Here is a 13702-nt window from a genome sequence, read left to right as displayed (position 1 = left end):
TGTATGTGAAATAAAAAAGTGATTGTGAATATAAAAATATGGATTAAAAAATATATTTTTGATACAAGCGAAATATTATTTATAATAATTTGCTATCCAAACATTTGATGCCTTCTTACGTAAGAAGAATACGAAAGTCTTTGCCAAGAAAATATTAGATGCCTTCTTACGGAAGAAGAATACGAAATGATGTTTGATTACAAAGAAAGACCAAAAGCATCAGTTTCTGCCTTTCAATTCAGGATTGTGACCCATTCAGTGTTCATATTTGAATGGTAGGTAATTTTCTTCTAACTTGAGTTGGAAGCTTCGTCTAAATTGTCTTTCCAAGCAACTCAGCAAGGTGAACTGTATTCACAACTTGAGGTGTGAACATCATCTTGAAATTGGCCTTCTATAAAGCGATTGAGAAAATCATGGGAGGCTTGCCTTTCACTTTTTACAGTTTCTTTTGGAATCTTAATAGCTTAATCCTTAAGTTAGTGGGCACAAGTTCTCATGTATCTCATTTTGGAATGAAAAATTCATTTTTACCATCTCTCTATATATAATTGGTTTCTCGGAGAGAGTTAGATTGAATGGTAAGATAATATCGATTGTAAATAGGAAGCCTTAAATTTAAATTTTTTTTTTATAAAAAAAACAGCTTCTTCTTATCCTTATCCTTCTAAACGGTGGGAGAAGAAGTCAATTCACTTGTTGGACGTGACATTCATGAAGCAGCTGAATGCCAAGGGGTATGAGTGAATTCGCTGAAATTAGGGCAAGGACGATTGATCTGTGGATTCAATCATCAAAGGGCCGAAGGAGATGAACCTCAATTAAGGACCACTTTCATCTTAAGAAGGGCTGAAAACAGCGTAAACATGAAATTTTGTCATTTAGGGGCGTTGTTTAAAAACTTATCTTGGGTAGTATAATTCATTTCTTCTGAACCCTCTGAAGAATACGACTAACACATGTTGGTTCACTGTTATTCATATCCAAAATTTCAAAGTCAATTTAAGGCAAGGAAGCCTCCAAAAGAAAAAAAACGTACATTTCCTGATTGATAAGGTCAGGGTCATTTTCATAAACTAGGGGGATATTTGATATACATATACTAGGGTAGTAGAAAACAAATGCAGGGCAAAGATGGGAGAAAGCAGAAATTTCCGTGCAGATGATGAATGATCAAGAACAGAAGAAAGTAAATTTCCATTGAACAAATTGCCCGAATTTCGAGTAAATTCTTAAATTGTGATGAAAAAAAAGTTTTTCTATAAGGGGGGGTAATTTTTGAAGTTAGTTCTAGGATTATGATCTTCACATTTGTGAAATGCGAGTTCAGATACTTCGCATTTCACAAATGCGAGGTCAGTCTCTCAGAAAAAAAAGGAAAAATAGCTCGCATTTGCCAAATGCGAGCTGTATTATCTCGCATTTGTTGAATGCGAGGTACGCAATCTGAACACAACGCCCTTGAGGTCGACCACAATACGCGAGCATGAGGTCGCGTATTCAGTGGTCACGTATTACAACCCGCAGCCGCAAAGCTAAAAACGTGACCATAGGGTCGCATATTGATCCCTCGGCCATAACAAAACGAATACGCGGTCAGTTTCTTCATTCTTCTTCTCTTTCTTCCTTGCGTTTTCTCTCTTCCAAACTCACCCAATTCACAAATCTTCATTTTTGCTCCATAATCTTACTAAAAACCATCAACTCAACAGCTTTTGAGCATCATACAGCCTTTCTAACCGAGAAATTATCAAATCTTTTAATCTATAAGAAATATGACTTTTTTGTTATTTATGTACAAAGAATTACTAGTATATAAAATTTTGTACTGAGAGCTCACATTTGCTAACTTCTAACTCGTGTGAGTTTTAAAATAAAAAGGATTTATTCCTTTATGATAAATGTCAATGCAAAAACAAAAATGATTGTGTGCTCCTAATAAAAAAAAAGCAAATTTTGAATATAATTTTCTAGGAATTCGCATTTATCGGATGCGAGATACAGTAAAGCCGAAAGCCTACTAGTTCGGTTAAGATTTATTGCCACAAATTATTATCAAGTATTGATGGCAATATTATGGGATCTTTTTTTTTCTCAGTTTTGATGAATTTAGAGCCTTAAGTAGTAAAATTTGTAGAAATTTTCATTGCAAATTGTAAATCATGTTATAATTTGCAGTGAAATCATAAAGCAAGGGAAAATGGCATTACAACTGAAGCAAAAAGAAAAATCATGGCAAAATCTAGATTCATGGAAAAATCATGGCCACAAGAAGAAAACGCGACCATGAGTTCGCGTATTGTGTGGTCGCGTATTACAACCTGCAGCCCGCAAAAATCATTTAAGGGTCAGAAATATAGACCTCGCATTTGATAAATGCGAGGTTTATATTTCTTTTTTCTTTTTTTTTTTTGGGTTTTGCTGGTCGTAAAATTCAAGGGACTTCGCATTCAGCAAATGCGAGCTCCGTAAGCTCGCATTTACTGAATGCGAAGACCCCTTGGACAGAATCTAGCACTCAAAATGCCTCATTTGTAGAATTTTTTTAAAATTCATCATAATGTTAGAAATTTCTCCCGAATTTCCCCTTTGATTTCCTGTCAACATGCTAAGCTGCCTCATCTTTTACCATTATAAAATCAAACCTCGCAAAGAACAAACTCTTGATCAACAGCAAAAACTCTTGAAAATGCCCTAGCCCAATGATCAGTGTAAATTAAAATGAAAAAAAAGGTATATTTGCTTTCTCTCCTCAAATTGGGAAGTTTGATAGTACATCAATATAGTAGCTATTAATGGAATGTGCAAGCAAGTAAAATTCTATTCTACATTTTCCTTGCAAGTTACAACTCATCAAGAATGGAAAGAGTTTTGTTCTGATAAAATGAAGTTGGTTAGTGCGTATATGATTTTTACATTCTAATTTTTGGTATTAAACATTATCACATTTCAACTCCACTTTTCTAGTAAAAACTTGAGACATGTACTTTAGCATGCAAATGAATCTTTTTTACCTTATTGTCCGTCGATGAAAACTACCAAAATTATCAGTTGAATAATTTTTCATGTTTCTTTCTTGTGCTAGAATGTACCAGGTCCAAAATAATCAAAAGGGCCAGGGTACAACCTAAAGTACTGACAATATATTTTCAGGCAGGCCTCTTCACCTGCTCAAAGTTGGAACTTCATGTGTATTGTTGCATGGCTTCCCTAAGTCTAGTCTACTACCTGCCCTTAACACCAACACCATCACGCATTGAAATCTTTGATCCTCATGATCAGCTACCACAATCCCACTTACTCTTCTCATCGCCTTCCATTTGGTAGTTCCTTCTTCAAGTTAAAATTATCGAATTAGTTTTGCATTAAATGAAGTCAGCTCCTCCCATTATGGAGTTTGATTTCTCATAAAACTTTCAAAAGTGAATCAAGCCCTCTCAATTCTAACCACAAAATCCATCTGGTGGGGTAGAATAATTTTCCTCTCGTGCGTATGATAATATTTTAACAGTGCTTCGTGAAGAATTGTCAAAGAGATTCTTCCCTTAACCATAAGGAAGATTACTATTAGCCACCACAAATTTGTCATACATCGTCTAGTTGATGCATCAATTGGCGGGTCAAAGGAGATAAACCTCATTTTAAGGACCACTTCCATATGAAATTTTATCCATTGGGAGCATCATTATTATTTTTATTCTTTTAGACGCAAAAGAGCCGTCTTTGTTACAATTAAGCTACTGTTTCATAATAAGTTTTTATGTAATACAAGCAAGGTACAGAATCATACACTTCCTGATGAAGAGTAGGGTCATTTCAAGAATACGCAGAATATTTTACACCTATATCAAGCTAGTTGAGAAATGGCACGAAAAAGTTTGGATAAATCAGAAAAAGTCAAACAGTGGATGGAGGAAAAGAGCAAATGAAAAGAAAGTAAGTATAGCCAAATGACAAACTAGATGCCAAAAGTTACGTATTATGCCTGACTTTTATTTTTTGTAATATTGAGACTTTGTTATTTCCAGAATTTTGGCTCATCACAGTCTGGCCTAGAAAAGCCAAACACAGGCAACTGGTTTGATTTATTCATCAGACTCGATTAAAAAACGACCTTCTTATTACAGCAGCCTTCACTCCCAAATTAACGACATTAATTTGAACAGGAATTCTCCATGACTGGATCATTCACAACCTGCAGCCTCAGAACTGTGACAACCCTTTTCCTCCATCTTCCACCACAGAGGACAGAGATAAGTCCAAATTCCTAGCCGAGCAATTTGCACGAATTTCCCCTTGATTTCCTGTCAATACACTCAGCTGCCCCATTTTCACCATCGAATAAGCAAAACTCTCAAAAAATAATTCTTGATCAAGAGCAAAACTAGTGACAATGCCCCTCGTCCTACGATCAGTGTACAAGTCCTGGTCCGACGTGAAGAGCCCTTGACGGTTCATGAGATTAACATAGTACTTATTGTCGAACCTGGATGGACTTTTAAGGTCCAAAACAACCGTGTTATTGGAATCCGAAGTGGGACAAGTCCGGTAAAGCTTTCTGGCAAAGGAATTCTCCATGACTGGATCTCGAGTTGGATAAAGTCTGTTGCTAAATGAGCCACAATGGCCAATCCCAATTGTGTGACCACCTGAGAGAGCCACTAGATCAAGGGTATCGAGATTTAGTTTTCCAAAAGAAGCTATGAGGGAAGTTGTGTTGCCTGTTGGAGGTGGAAGAAAAGCTAATGTTTCATTTCTTGTAGCAAAATGTTGTCCATCTCTTCTTCCCAATGGAACTGCATACTCAGGACCTCCAGACTGCAATACATCATATTGATGATTAATTGTCACTAAGACAATGGCAATTTTTGTTTGAATCAAGAATTCAAATTGTTGGTAAGATTCAAATAAGAAAATGTACTTTTTTTTGTTATATACTTTTGCATGCTATTCATTAAAATCGTAGAATTTAATACGAAACCATGTTGAAACAATCATAAGAACAATAAACCAAAAGAATATTTGCTTTCTGTTCTCAAACTTAGAATTTTATGCAACATAAAAAAGGCAATAGACAAACTTATGCACATGAAGAAGGGAGAGAAAGTTATATCCTTAAAAAATATAATTTTCTTAGTGCATATTTTCGTTTTGCATTCCAAGTTTGGTATTAGATATAGCATTTTTAAACTCCATTTTTCCAGTAAAATTCGAAATATATACTTTAGCATGAGGTCAAACTTGTTTCCTGATCGATGATAACTCGTACAGGTGTGAATCTAAGATAAATGGGAGTACATTTAACCTTTCCAATGTATACAAAAAAAAAATGATTTTTAATCTTTCTGGCTGTCCTTAGTATCTAAAGTGCACCTATTCTTTTCATCCTGCTTGGTACTACGTTATATTATACGTGGTTCGAAATAATTTTTTCCCTTTCGAGGTAACGGGGTCCAAAATAATTCGAAGGGCCAGCTAAGGTACACCCTAAATTACTGGTATTGTAACATTTCTCAATAATTGTACCACCTACCCCAAGATCAGCATCATCACGCATTAATTTTGAGTTAGAGCTGGAGAGAAAATGGGGGTAAAAAAAAAAAGAAAATGTGATCAGTCAAGATCAGTTACGTACCAAGGTCTGACTAGTTTTCCTTACACCTCTATTGAATGGTTCCTTTTTTGGTTGGTATTCTGGAGTTAGTTTTGCATTAAATGAGGCCTGCGTCACCGTTCCTTGAAAACAATAAATCGACTGCTCAATCCTAATCTCTGATCACAAAATCTATCTACAAGCCAGGAAATAAGGGCATTTAAGTTTCATCGGTTAAGGGCTTCCATTTTTTCTTCTTCTTCTTCTTCTTTTTCCTTTTTTCTTTTTAACTCTTTTTGGAGAGTATCGATGGTGAAACTCTACGTAGACCTTAACAATTAGAGCTTATTAGTTAGTATTACCAAGTATTAATTAGCAATTGAATTGCACTCCATTGTTAATTGAGGGTTAATTTGGTATTATTTAAACAAAGAAAAAGGAATGAAAGGCTTTCTTTCTTTTTTTTCCCCTTGAGCGACAGGTGTTGAATCTAAGATTTTCTACTTATAATTTCTCCTACCTCACCGTCCAATTCAACCCAACCCTCCCAATGAATAGGTTACTTCACTGTGAATTGAGCAAATGAATGCATATAGGCTCACCAAGTAAACTGAATCCCGGGCAGCCAGGGCAGTAATATCAGCACAGGAGACAACTGTACCACACTTCCTATGGACATGCATGCGCAGTTCATCGATGAGTTGGATTGCTTCTCGCCGTAACGTCAAGTTAGGCGGCGCGTCCTGCTCACTCGGCCCGCTTGCTGATCCTGCTAGCAGTACTGATGCATCACAACCCTGTGTGGATCAGCTCAGATTAGTGAATTATATTACTTCACAATTTCTTGACTAATAAACAATCCATACTAAAATGTGAGAATTTCCAAATGTTATTCGAAGATCTTCTTGTTACCTTAAATTGTTTGCAGATTACTAGATGAACAAGTCTAGGTGCACCCAAAAAAAAAGTAGTAGTCTAGCACTGATTTTGGGTCGGTTTCTATAAACTTGGAAGAGATAATTTGATATTCTGATTAAAGTTAAGGGCCCTAAAGCATAAATTACTTGCTAGGCATGACCAAATTGTTTCAGGAATGGAAGAATCACATTATTTTGTAGTAACAATACGAAGGCGAACAAAGCTCAAAAGCACCTGGACAAAGCAATCATGGAAATGGATTCGAAGCAATGCAGGAGCCAGGCCAATATCGCCTTTAAACGCCTTCCTAAGGTGCCTTCGGATGGTAGATTCCAATTTGGGACAGCTACTGTCGTAGAAATCCCACGAAAGTCCTTCTGCTAATGGTGGATAACTTTGACTTAGAGCCTTAGTGACGTAAATAGAGCTATGAAGCAAATATGAAGAAAAGACCAGACAAAGTAGAGCAGTAGTTGTCAAAGCCATAGTCGATGTTTGAATCGATCTACAGACTAAACATTGGGACGCTTTTTATAGCATGGAAATAAAAGCAACCAATTGTTGAGACAATTATTATTGTAAAGGGCTCTTTGTATAGGGTACTCTTTATCGAGCGAGCTGGCCTTGTTTGGATTGAAGTTTTTTAAATAAAAATTTTTATATTTTTTGTGATCACATATTTTAATTATTTTTTGATTTTGTAGATATTAAATTGTTACAGTATTTTTTTTTTTTACAAAAATTCTAGAAAATAGTAATCCAAGGAACCACGTTTATTACATTTTAGGCAAAAAAAAAAAGGGTATTATATCATGATTGAGGAGTTTTTAATGCTACAAAAATCTAATACAAAAGTACCTCAATGTGGTTTTGATACTGCAAAAGTGATTTTTGTAGTATTCTAGTCGGTAAGAAATGTATTTTGCAGATATCTTGGAGCATAAATTTTCATCATTGACTGTTTCTATCATTCTTTTAGCTGGTAAAAGAAAGAACCATAAATAAACGATAAAAAAGAGTCTCATTCTCTTGCACTTTTGTCCCCCTCTCCTTCATTCGAAACCGAAGAAGCTTGTCTGTAAGGATACCACGTTGCACCTGCGTGGCAAGCCAATCCTAGGACCAGTGTCGTATTATGCATCCATCACAAAGACCAAGCAATTGAATTATGATTCAACTACCACCGACTGAGTTGGCTGCGGCAACAACTCAACCATTTCCCTGGCTTTGGTTCAATTTTTTCACTTAGTTCATGTGAGATTCAAATTGTCCCACGTCCACAGGTCAATCTAGAGATTATATTAATCCCGTGGATGACATTTCCTGATTAAACAAGGATAATCTTTACGTAGAGTTTATTGTCTGTAGGAAATTAAGGGAAAATGTAAATTAACAAATGTAAAATGACCAAAAAAGAGAGAGAGAGAGAGAGAGAGAGAGAAGGAAATGTTAAGATTTCATATTGTAGAATCCAAAAAATTTGACCAAAAAGCTGTAGGAGATAAATTTTATAGAACCAATATATATGGGGAGGCAATTTACATATATAATAGTAATATATGTGGGAGAAGAGGAATAGTACCGACACTAATATACTAATCACACGCTATAATAATAAACCTATCAAAGCTTTACTCTTCACTTTTCTTAATTGGTCACAATAATACGAACCCCTATTTATAGATTAGATTATTTAGTGAATGAGTTTTGACAACCACAATAAATTACCGAATAAATTACCAATTTCTAAATACTAAAACTACTATAATTTGACTCCAATAAAATTACTAAAAATTTGATTTGACTAAAACACTGTTAATTAACAATATACAAACTTCTATTTTTTGGGTTTGATTTAATATGTCAATATTGCCTCTTTTAAATCACCAACAACACTATTCACTATCAATAATCTCACTTGCAAATTTTAGCAATATCACTTTGAATTCTTCATCTTCAAAAGCTTTTGTTGCTGCAATATTCCATGTCTTTGGATAGATTGTTTTCATCGTAGAGTTTGATATCAATTGATTGATAACCCATCACTTCGTTATTTTAATAATCATAATTCACTTGACAAGCTTTTTTTTTTTCAATCTCTATCTTCACATCCGCAATGAAATAATACCAATAATATATATTAATCACACACCATAATAACAAACCTATCAAACATTCACTCTTCACTCTTCTCATTTCATCACAATAATATGACCCCCTTTCACTCTTCTTATTTTATCACAATAATATGACCCCTATTTATAGATTAGATGATTTGGTAAACAAATCTTGACAACCACAATAAATTATCTAATAAATTACCAATTTCTAAACACTAAAAGTACTATAACTTGACTCTAATAAAATTACTAGAAACCCGATTTCACTAAAACACTGTTAAATAATAATATAGAAATTTCTATTTATTGGGATCGATTTAATATTCCAACACATATATCATGCTAGACTTTTATTATATGTAAACATTTCCTTTTTTCTTTCTCCTGCAATTTGACCGCTCACCACTTGGCCAAGCCAATTTCTTCCTTTTCCACCGACCGGGGAAGGAACAAACTATCTGAATTTGTAACCGAGCAATTTGCCCGAATTTCTCCTTCAGTACCAGTCAACACGCTCAGCTGCCCCATCTTTGTGATTGCATAAATAAACTTCTCAAAAAACACGTTTTGATCAACAGCAAAACTTGTAACGATTTCCGTCGTTCTGCTATCAGTGTACAGGTCTTGGTCTGATGTGAAGAGTCCTTGCCGGTTCAGGAGATCAACAAAGTATTTGTTATCAAAATTATTTGGACTTCTGATGTCCAACACAGTAGCATTCGTGGAATTTGATGTGGGACAAATCTCATAAAGGTTGTTGGCGAAGGTTTTGTCCAGGGCAGGATCTTGAGTTGGATAGAGTCTATTAGTGAACGAAGGGCAATGGCCAATCCCAATTGTGTGACCACCTGATAGAGCCACAAGATCAGCGGCATTCAAATTCTTGGTTGCAAAAGAGGTCAAGAGGCCACTTGTGTTGAGTGTTGGTGAAGGAATATTGGCTAATGTTTGATTTCTTGTAGCAAAACTGAGTCCATCTCTTCTTCCCAGTGGAACATCATAATAAGGGCCACCAGACTGCACTCAGATTAAGTCGACAATTGTAGAATGATAATGACAAATTAAATCCTTGAAGTGGAGGACATCTAGATTATCAACAAAAGATGACTTTAATTTGTCTTTTTCATTTCATAATTTCACTAGAACTTGCTAATGAACCTCTATTGTTCAACCATCATAGATTTGCCCTAATCTATTGGACTAAATAGACCGGTGTGTTTAGTCGTTATAAAAGGACAACTAGTACAATAGTCAGGAATCAACGTAGAAAAACAGTGTATTAACTTACTACAAGACCAAGGAGCAAGGAAGAAATCCAACCGCATGCGCCTATGTGGGGTCCAGAGGGAGAAAATTCACCAGGTAGTACACTGCACCCTCTTTTGGAGTTATAAAAGCAGAAGTTTGGTTGCTTGAGTTATGTTTCATCAATACAAAGTACTTGGTTGATGACAATAGTATTCCAAAAACATCTCAGTACATTGTTTTTTTTTTTTTACTAAAAACCCAAATTCTTTCTGTACTACGGCTTTTTTTCAAGTTTTCATCTCTATCTTTCACTAGTTCAACAGATTTTGCAGATATTGTAAATTGTATTATTTTAACAAAACGAATCGACGTAGCCACAAACAATGCCAAATAGGCTTACCAGGTAAACGGCATCCCGGGCAGCAAGGGCAGTGATATCCGCGCAGGACACGACTCTACCACACTGGCTCTCTATAATTCCACGAAGGTCATTTATGGTTTTGAACGCTGCAGGTTGCAATGACAAATTGGGAGGCGCATCCTGCTCACTCGGCCCGCTCGTTGATCCTTCCAATAGCACTGAACCATCACAACCCTGCATAGATCAACTCAAATTCCAAATTGAGAAAGTATCATAAGTAGAAACCTAAAAGCTTTCCAGTGTGTTGGATGAAGAATTTGGAGCATATATATAGAGTGCAAGATTGAAAGGTTAACAATATATAATATCATGTCCATAGCTCAGATAAAAACTAGGGATGAATATGCTAGTTCATTACTAATGAACGTAAATTCTACTTCAAGTATGTACGTGTTTTGATACATCAAGCGATAACTCTTGTCGAGAAGGTCCTAATTTAACGGGCAAAATTGAGACGTCAGGAATTAAAGTCTAGAGTTCAAATCCCTCTTCCTCGTCGTTTCTTAAATCGCTTTAGTAAAAAAAAATTAGAAAAAAAAGGAGCGATAACTACTGTAAGGCGGTTTGTACAAGAAAAAAAGAGGTTTGATTATACATACATATATTAATAGTTTTACGAGAATGCGAATTTATATATTGCAAGCTAATTTTGAATTTGGATGCGTTATTTAATTTGCATTATTACGTGCAACAGGCGACATGCTGTTTTATCATGAAATGAAGTTTATTTGGAATGATGGTGTATAACCTGAACGAAACAATCATGGAAGTGAAGGCGAATCAAGCCAGCAGCTACGGCAATACTATCATTGAAGACTTGCCTGAGGTGATTTCTGATGGCATATTCCAGACTGGGGCAGCTAGATTCATAGAAATCCCACGAAAGTCCTTCCACTAGGGGTGGATAAGTTTGTGCTTTCGTAACATGAAAAGAGCTGTGAAGCAAAAGTGAAGAAGTGGCTAGAAAAAGTAGAGAGCTTAAAGAACTGGTAATCGAAGCCATATTTGGTTTTTGAGTTTCCTAGCCAACACAATGCAAAGTAATTTATAGCCTGCAGCGTATAAAGTCTTTTAGTAAAGTGAGACTAGGCACTCCAATGGACCACGTGGTTGCCACATCTTTTCATCTTGATAAAATTTCAACATCAGGGGACAATTTATTTCCACATATGAGTTCACTGCTTGCATCTGCTAGAAACATTGCAAAAGATTGTTCAGATAGAAAGCTCAGATTGCCTGGTTTTAACTTTGCAACAACTCAAGTTGATTATATATCTACTATTGTAAACATTATATACACTTACACCAAGATTAACGCCTAACTTTTGAATCAAGGTCTAATTATGCAAAGGAAAAATTGCCAATTTTGTCCCTAAATTTTTTTTATTAGTATTGATTTAGTCTCTAACTTTTATTTCTAACCAATTTGATCCGTTAAATTATGCTGCACTTCCAATTAAGAACTCCGCGTCGACACCACCATGTAAAACCAATCTGCCTTCTAATTAACCAACTAAACGGGAGTAGTTTAGAAACTTTAGTTGAAATGCAAGAAAAAACCTGAAAATCGCCGATGGATATTTTAAACCAAGAACCTGATTTTTCTCCTCTCTCTCTCTCTCTCTCTCTCCATCCAACATTTCTCTCACAATCCTTATTTTTCTTGAATATCCGGAAGAAAATAATGGGATATTTTCCGTGTTTTCTTCATATTGTTGAATCGATTGCCTATTTATGGATAGGGCTGCAAACGAACTGAGCCCCTCACGAGCCGAATCTTTACTCGAACTCAATATGGCTCGTATCTTAACTCGAGCTTGATCAATATCGAGATCGAGTCAAGCTTGAGCTGGTCAAATCAAATTTGAGTTCGAGTTCAAAACATTAAGCTCGTTAATTCAAGTATATATATATATTTTTTATTTTAATAATAAAATTACATATATATCCTTAATTTTTAATTATTTATTGCTAAAAATATTATTTTATTCATTTTTTAAAAATAAAATAACTATTTTTTATTTTTTCGAGCTCGAACTCGAACTTGAGCTTGAGTTTTAGATTGGCAACTCGTCGAGCTCAAGCTAAAGTTTGAGCTTGATAAAATTAAGTGAAGATTCGATTTGATTAGGCTAAAATTGGATTCGACTCGACTCTTTTGCATCTTTACTTATGCATGGAATTTGAGTCCAATTATTGCAGTGATAAAGGAGGAGATTTTTGGGTTCGCAATCAAGAAGCCATTGATGTTAGGGGTGTAAATCCTCCTTTAACGTGCAATTCAAGGCTGCACATCAGTCCTTATTGGGCTCCATATTGCCCTGAATTTAATCCACTTAACGCGCTCTTAGCTGGTTTCGTTTTAGTTGGGATTTGACCGTGGAGGTCCACTGGTCAATTTCCCTGCTTCAGGTAACATGGCAAATGCAATAATTTGATATGTAAAACATCTACTTTTTGCTTTGTTTCTTTCTATTTAATTGTGGGCTTGAATTTATTTATGTAGGTCATGGCTGATGAGGGTCTGGTACCGTCTCCAGAAGAAGAAATCAAGACAAGACATGTCATTGCCAAGCTTAAACAGTTTTATTTTTTGTTCTAAATTCCAGTAAAAGATAAGCACATTTTTTTTTTGGGTGAATCGCATAAACACTTGATCCATGTCTCATCATTTGCGTAGTTCTTGTAAGTTGGTTAATCTTGATTCCGAAGTCAAATTGCTTGATATTGCAGAATTATGAGGTGGGGTTGGTTGGGGGTACGTTGAAGATGACATTACAGAACGTACTGCATTACAAGGCTCGTACCACCCATCATTTTCCAAGGGAAAAAAATGAGGGAGAGAGAGAGGAGATGAGAATAACTTCCCGTAGATGAAAGAGTTCACACTTTCCTGCATTTATTACTTTGTGATTTTTGGTCAGTTTACTGAGCTTTATGATAGCATTATAAGGTAAGATGAACTTACTACTGTTTCATCACTAAAGTTCCCAAAATACCCCTATGATTTTTTGCAAAATATTGTAAAATGGTATTTTTTGGCTGAATACCATTTTACAATATTTTGCAAAAAATCATTGATGTTTTCTCAACTGATTCATCAATTGCTAAGAGTTAGGTTCCGGGGACAGGTCGAAATGGCAGGATTCCGAATGGTATTCCGAGTCGGAAGAAGAACTCTCCATCAAGTAAATGCTCAATTATTCATTTTTTTTGTAATTTTTTCTAATATTTTGCATCATTTTTTTTGGTGATTCGAGCTTTTTATAAATAGCAATTCTTTTGAATAATCGTTAAATAACAGATGTTTTATCTGAAAATGGAGCTGGAAGTTCTTGACATCAATCACAAAGACCATAATGACCTGACCATACTTGACCTTAATCACACACACAACGTTCT

At 35.4% G+C, this 13702-nt stretch overlaps 2 protein-coding genes across 2 annotated transcripts; both read right to left on the bottom strand.

Moving 5' to 3' along the window:
- Positions 1-3864: 3864 nt before the first annotated feature.
- On the bottom strand, positions 3865-7022 carry LOC113749563 (peroxidase 12-like). The gene is made up of 4 exons (XM_027293345.1): positions 6746-7022; positions 6196-6390; positions 4168-4818; positions 3865-4057 (listed from the first exon to the last, which is right to left on the bottom strand). Exons 1-3 carry the CDS (start codon positions 6995-6997, stop codon positions 4204-4206), a joined length of 1062 nt encoding a protein of 353 aa, XP_027149146.1. The 5' UTR covers positions 6998-7022; the 3' UTR covers positions 3865-4057; positions 4168-4203.
- A 1894-nt stretch (positions 7023-8916) lies between these two features.
- On the bottom strand, positions 8917-11303 carry LOC113749929 (peroxidase 12-like). Its single transcript, XM_027293809.1, has 3 exons — positions 11049-11303; positions 10280-10474; positions 8917-9648 (listed from the first exon to the last, which is right to left on the bottom strand). The coding sequence occupies exons 1-3, from the start codon at positions 11301-11303 to the stop codon at positions 9031-9033; spliced, it is 1068 nt and encodes a 355-aa protein (XP_027149610.1). The 3' UTR covers positions 8917-9030.
- Between the last annotated feature and the right edge of the window lie 2399 nt (positions 11304-13702).

Source organism: Coffea eugenioides, chromosome 10 (assembly GCF_003713205.1).
Source record: "Coffea eugenioides isolate CCC68of chromosome 10, Ceug_1.0, whole genome shotgun sequence".
Classification (NCBI taxonomy): Eukaryota; Viridiplantae; Streptophyta; class Magnoliopsida; order Gentianales; family Rubiaceae; genus Coffea; species Coffea eugenioides.
The sequence above is the reverse complement of the archived record's forward strand: the minus strand, read 5'-3'. Positions and strand labels throughout refer to the sequence as shown.

Bases quoted from the DNA above. Each gene is read 5' to 3' on its own strand.
- LOC113749563 (XM_027293345.1), bottom strand. From the start codon at position 6,997: ATGGCTTTGACAACTACTGCTCTACTTTGTCTGGTCTTTTCTTCATAT. The intron at 6,391-6,745 runs GTGCTTTTGAGC...TGATCCACACAG, and splicing joins TCCATGATTGCTTTGTCCAG to GGTTGTGATGCATCAGTACT. The intron at 4,819-6,195 runs GTGAGCCTATAT...GATGTATTGCAG, and splicing joins CCCGGGATTCAGTTTACTTG to TCTGGAGGTCCTGAGTATGC.
- LOC113749929 (XM_027293809.1), bottom strand. From the start codon at position 11,303: ATGGCTTCGATTACCAGTTCTTTAAGCTCTCTACTTTTTCTAGCCACT. The intron at 10,475-11,048 runs GTTATACACCAT...TGATCTATGCAG, and splicing joins TCCATGATTGTTTCGTTCAG to GGTTGTGATGGTTCAGTGCT. The intron at 9,649-10,279 runs GTAAGCCTATTT...ATCTGAGTGCAG, and splicing joins CCCGGGATGCCGTTTACCTG to TCTGGTGGCCCTTATTATGA.